The following is a 6,000-nucleotide window of genomic DNA, read 5'->3' as shown; positions in this document are numbered from 1 at the left end:
CCAGTGCTGGAATAGGTTATGTATGATCAAGCTGTTGACCAAAGGGGCCACATGGAAACCCAGTGAACGCAGACTTTAACCAGTGCTGTTGGTCTCTCTCCACAAACCAATGGTAAGGCCATATTGCTGAGGACAATACCTAGGCACCTCACTGTCCAGTTTTTGAGAAGTTGGGCTGGTGGCTAACTAGAGTCTTCGCCCCTACTAAATAGTGTTCTGGTACTGGGAAGTGCCTGCATGCTATCCGAGAACGGTCAGCATCAGCCTAGCTATAACCTCCTGCACCTATAACGGTGACCTGCCTTTATGATATCCTGGTACAAAGAGTGGCACAAAGGTTGTGGGAGCAACCAACCACTGTCTGACCAGTCAATCGGTGATCTAGGGACCACTCCAAGAGATGGAACCCATGCCTGACACTGACTATGTGGCCAAGAACCTGGGACTAGATAGCCAAAGGACACAAGGGGAAACCAAATACTACTATTCTGCTCAAAGAATGCAGCAATAAAATGACTCCTAAAACATTCTGTTGTGGTCATAGGTCAGTGTTTTGCTCAGCCGCCATTAGAGAAGCTTCTGCGGTAGGTGGGAACGAACACAGAGACCCACAGCTGGACACTGCGCAGAGACTGAGACGGTTTGAACACTCATTCCTGAACAGGGCGTCTCCACCAAATCCCTCCCCTCAGGCCCAAGGAACTTTGTTGAAGAGGCAGGAAAGATTTAAGAGCCAGGGGGCATGGAAGGTACAAAGGAAACAATGCCTTCTAGGTATGACTGTCGTAACACGCACATGAACTCAGACTTGTACATAACTTGCACAGGTACAGGCCACTGGGCTCCCAGTACCAAGAGAAGGAAGTGGACATGATTAACCACCATTAACCAAGAAGCTATCTACGATTGACAATAGCTTGCAAAGGAAAAATTAGTTTTCTCCAGTTCTCAGTTTATAAACCACATTTAAGGGCAGCCCCATGTCCAGCCAGAGACAGCTAACTGAAAAGGAAATGGTATTTTTGAATTTTGATTTTTCAAGACAGGGTTCCTCTGTGTGTAGTCCTGGTTGCCCTGGAACTCATTCTGTAGACCAGGCTGGCCTTGAACTCCAGAGATCCACCTGCCTTTGCCTCCCAAGTGCTAGGATTAAAGGTTTGTGCCACCGCCACCATCACTACTCCCACCCCACCCCCAGCCTATATTTCCCATTTATGTGTTTTCTGCGTGTGTGTATTTCTGTTTGTTTTGTTCTATTTCATTTGTTCTTTGTAGAGAAAGGATGCATGGAGATGGATGGGTGGGGAGAGTCTGGGAGGAGATGAGGGGAAACCACAATCAGAATATATTGTCTATAAAAAAACCTAGTTACAGGGTTGGGGATTTAGCTCAGTGGTAGAGCGCTTGCCTAACAAGCGCAAGGCCCTGGGTTCAGTCCTCAGCTCCGAAAAAAAGAAAAAAGAAAAAAAAAAAAAGAAAAAAAAAAAAGAAAAAGAAAAACCTACTTACTAGTTATTCCGATGCCTTGCCCCTCAGTTCTCAGACCTTTTTCATTGCGTGATGTCAACCTCTGAATCTCTTACAAATTTAGAGAAGCACCTGAAATAACTCGCTGGGATGAAAAATAAGTTTATCCAGGGTGTAGGGTCTAGACACAGCTGCAGAGATCTTGGAAATTTTATGGCTAAGGCACAGATAATACCCAAGAAGGTGACAGAAAACCCTACAACAACCTGTGTGTACAAATGTAAAAACAGTTAAGGAGTTTAAATGATGAGAGTGCTGTGTGGCGGGAAAAGGCACATTCAGAATGTTTTTGGATGAAAATCCCAGTGGCTAGGGATGTCGCCTTTCCACAGGTTGATGGCCAGGGAGGCCCCTGAAGTCTTACAAACCCAAAGGCAATTCTTATTGTTACTGGTTGCACATTGGAACTGGATGGTAAGTCCTTATGGGTTATAAACTACACTGTAGGGCATGGAGACATCTGGCAAGGGCTGGGAGGGTCCTCCGGCTTCCTTGACACCAGGAGCTGTGCAGGCTTCTGACAAATGGCCTCTCAGTGTTGCTTCTCAACCACGTACACAGGCAGCATGCTAACACCGGCCTGCTAGGCACAATGTGCTGAGTGGTACAACTGCCCTGAGCGCAACCAACTGCCTTCTACTTGGACTGAAGGTCTGCTCCACAGCGGGAACCCTCATTTATCGACACATAAACTGTGACTGGCGAAGTCCTAGGCTAATGGGCATGTTAGTTCTGTGAGATTTCTGTTCCGTGGGCCTTGGATAGGGATGCTTCCTTAGGCAGTGGGCAGTGCATACTGCAGAGATTCATTGGCCAAAGTACTGAGAAGAGGCTATTGCCATAGCCCACTAGCACAACGCCCCCCCCCCCCCCCCCCCGCCAAGGAGCTGAAGAAGGGGTAGGATACTATGGGACTCTGCTCAGACGTGCTATGACTGGTCATACTGTCCTGAACCCAGAGGTGCCATGATTACTTGCACAAGACCATCACAAAGCCAAGTCCACCAACGTCTCATGGAAGCAGGCGTCGAGAGACCCTTCCCTGCCCGAGGGTAGTTAAGAGGCTAACAGTGGGGGCAAGGGATTTAGCTCAGTGGTAGAGCGCTTACCTAGGAAGCGCAAGGCCCTGGGTTCAGTCCCCAGCTCCGGAAAAAAAAAAAAAAAAAGAGGCTAACAGTGCTGAGGTGGCACTTTTCTTGGGTAGTACGACGTCCTGTGAGTTGTTCATGTTCCTTGGACAAATTGTTTCTTTAGCCTCTTGTGAGTCCTCTTTCTGGGTATCTCTCCATAAAACTCTCCTCAGATAACTGTCCCCAGGAAAACACATGCAACACTGCCCAGCCCTCTCCTGTCCACCCAACCCAGTCATTCCTGTCGCTCTAAGGTGGCCTGAAAGAGGAAACTCGAATGCAACAATCCCTTCCCTGGATCAAAGGGGACACAGCATCAGCTGGGAGGACTTGACACCAAGGGCAGGAAGGTGACAGGGACTCCAGCAGGCCACAGTAGGCAGAATGAAGGGAGGGGACCACAGTCAGGTATATGGCCTCAGAGCCGGACTCCCGCACAGAGGAGCCTTATGACCTGACACACCGGCCAGGAACACACTTAACATCATCATTTTTTATTTGCTTTCTCTTTTGAAAATAAGGGTAAATATACAATATATATTTTCATTTATATGCATTAGATATAATCACTGCAGGGTCAGATACTATCCCCGGCTATCAGAGCAGTTTCTTAGGCTGGCCTTTTTTTGTAGAGGGGAAGAAATGCGCATGATTGCCAAAAGCAGAATCTCTTTATTATCAAACAGTAGCGACAGATCAACCTGTCACTGTCACACACAGACTGGGGAGCCAGGGCAGCCAGTGGGTGCAGGAGCTCACACTAGAAGCGGTCCCACTGCCCCTTGCCCCACCTTTCACCCCACTTCTGGTCTGAGAGCCCTGGACTCACAGAGAGGACACCGAGGAATGTTTGGTAGGCAGTGACCATCCTCCAGGGCCTAAGGGAACAGAATCCTAGATGGGCTCTGGGCCATGCAGGTGGTCACAGAGCACCAACTGGTGTTATATGGGGCAGACAGTGCCAGCCCAGGTTGCTCCCCTGGGCTCATGTCTGTCCATCACCACCTCCAGCTCTCAGAGTCCCAAACAGTAATATTGGCACCCAGAGGACTCTACCCAGACAGGCTCACTGAGGAGACAGGGCAGGGATTATGGGCTGGGACCCCAGGAGGGTTCCATGTTCACGCCCAGGAGAGCAGAAGGAAGAGCACCCTGTGGCCCCCGTCCAGCTTCTGATGCTGTGCTGGATCCACTTCCTTTGATCCCACATCAACAGCAATAGAAAAAAGCAGCCACTGGAGATGCACGGAGATTTCACTCTAGGAGACGTGGCCCTGCTCCAGGCCCTCAGTTAGGATCAGGGGAGCCTCCTGGGTGGGTCAGGAGCCCACCTGGCTTCTCCCCAAAGAAAGGAGGAGGTGCTGCCACCACAGGGTTCCATGGCTGGGCTGGCAGAAGGCTGGGGTGGATGCGAGAGGGACTTCAGTTCTTGAGGATGGTCTCGTAGGCCTGGTATACATGCTGGGACACCTCTGGCGCTCGACACTTCAGGGACAGCTGCAAGAGAAGAGGAGGCAGGGAAAGAACTTATCCCCGAGGCTCTTCAGTAAAGGGATGGGGAGAGCGGGCACCAGATGGGAGAGCGAGCAGGAGCGTGTCGCATGCACACACAGCAGGCTGGAAGCTAAGAGTGGGGCAGATGTGAAGTAAAGCAGAGGGGGTGGCCATCACAGCCGGGAACCAAATATACTTGCAGCCCCCATGCCTGCTGTTCAGCTCTGCCACCGGAGCCACTGGCAGGCGGCATGATTCACCAGCCGTCAGGAGTACCCAGCCACCCCCTTTCTGAGTTGTCTGTCCCTCTACAACCTCTGGAGGTCTAGGTCAGGAGCAATTCTGACATACAGTCCTGGTGGGCAAAGGGTTAAGGGGGAGCAGATCTCTCCTGGGGACAGCAAGGACAGTGGGGATCGCTCTGGTTCCTGCACAGGAAGCAAGAGTGTGTGAAATTGCCCCAGTGCTGCACCCAGGTCTAAGCCTTGAGATTCCAGGCAGGAGGGACGGAAACCAACTGGCCCTTCCACTTGAGAACATCAGGTCTGCAACTATGAAGGAGTGGCGAGCAGAATTCTGGGTTCAGCAGCAGTGGCCCCCATGGGCCTCCCTTTAAGGGCTCTGCACACCATGCATGTGCAAGTGGCTGGAAAGCCCTGGTGTTGGCAACCCCCATGCACATCTGCTGGGAGCATGAGGCTGAAGCAAGGCCAAGAGACAGGGAAAAGCAGAATGCACTGGGGCCAGACCAGGAGCCGAGGCATGCGTAGTTCTGCTTGGAAGCATGGAGGTGGGCACAGAAGAGAGAAGCAACCCGCTAACCTCCAAGTCCTGTACCATGGCACCAGCAGGGAAGGTGGGCATGCAGCAATCAGACAGGAAGACGGAAATTACCACCTCAGCTACCCCACAGCCCCACCCACCAGTGCCAGGGTCACCAGCATCAGAAGGGCCACACCTACCAGGCAGGGGTGTGGGGGAAGCAAAGCCTCGACTCTAGGCCTGGGAACAGCAGAGAGTTTACAAATACCCAGCCCACCCGAGAAGTCATCCTCTGATGGCTCTGACTCACGGTCTAGAATCATGGCCCGCCGACATCAGTGCCCCTGGCCAGGCACTCAGGCACCTGTATGGCAGTGGGGCCAACTCCTATAGCCAGAGAGACTATTTCCCTGTCTGGGGATATGTGTTTATGTTCCTTGGTGTCTTATTTGGGTACCCTGATGGGGTTGAGTGGAAGTTTAAGAACCGATCGTCACACTGGGCTCAAAGAGACCTTGGCACAGTGACACCCATCCCAGTCTCCTAGCAGCGCAGAGGGTGGCTGATTTGGGAAGCCCTGCCAGGGCAGGGAGGTGGACCTGGCAGTGGGTACAGGGGTTCTTACCGTGAAACTGGGGTTGCCTGGCTGGATCCGCAGCTCTGCCAGCACCCAGATGCCATTGGTCAACTTCAGAGATTGGTAGAGCATGTCCTGGCCCTCCACAGTCCTCTTGGCGACAGTGAAAATGTTACTGCTTTGCAGCTTGCTGCTTGCAGCCTCTGCAGGATCAGACATGGAAGGAAGGCCCACATCAGTGGGGACAGGGGACACAGTGGGTGGAATACGGGCGGGGAGGGACTCACCTGTGTTCAGCGGGCAGTCTCTGATCTGGAACTGGGCTTCATTCTCGTTGGGAATGTCCTTCCATGTGGCCAGGAACATCTGCCGGTCTACAGGGTCAACAGGGCAGGATAAGAGATAGAAGCCTAATAAAGTCTGGCCCTCAGCACCACATGGCAGTGAAGGAAGGCAGGCACCTGCTCCTCCAGTTCCCTCCAATGCCCTCTGCTTCCTGCCCCTCCTTTG

General features: G+C 52.1%; 1 protein-coding gene across 6 annotated transcripts in view; it reads right to left on the bottom strand.

Annotated features, from left to right (window-relative positions):
* Positions 1 to 3,135: 3,135 nt before the first annotated feature.
* Ap1b1 (adaptor related protein complex 1 subunit beta 1) overlaps positions 3,136 to 6,000 on the bottom strand; it is a 51,307-nt gene continuing 48,442 nt past the window's right edge. For 5 of the 6 annotated variants that reach the window (XM_063273010.1, XM_063273009.1, XM_063273008.1 and 2 more), the window contains 3 exons: positions 5,778 to 5,864; positions 5,539 to 5,693; positions 3,310 to 4,154 (listed from right to left, as the gene is read on the bottom strand). In XM_063273010.1, coding sequence (XP_063129080.1) covers positions 4,080 to 4,154; positions 5,539 to 5,693; positions 5,778 to 5,864 — 317 coding nt within the window. In that variant the 3' untranslated portion in view covers positions 3,310 to 4,079. Of the gene's footprint in view, positions 4,155 to 5,538; positions 5,694 to 5,777; positions 5,865 to 6,000 lie in introns of all 6 variants that reach the window. The other variant, NM_001308298.1, reaches the window with a different exon arrangement.

Source organism: Rattus norvegicus, chromosome 14 (assembly GCF_036323735.1).
Source record: "Rattus norvegicus strain BN/NHsdMcwi chromosome 14, GRCr8, whole genome shotgun sequence".
NCBI classification, from domain to species: Eukaryota; Metazoa; Chordata; class Mammalia; order Rodentia; family Muridae; genus Rattus; species Rattus norvegicus.
The sequence above is the reverse complement of the archived record's forward strand: the minus strand, read 5'-3'. Positions and strand labels throughout refer to the sequence as shown.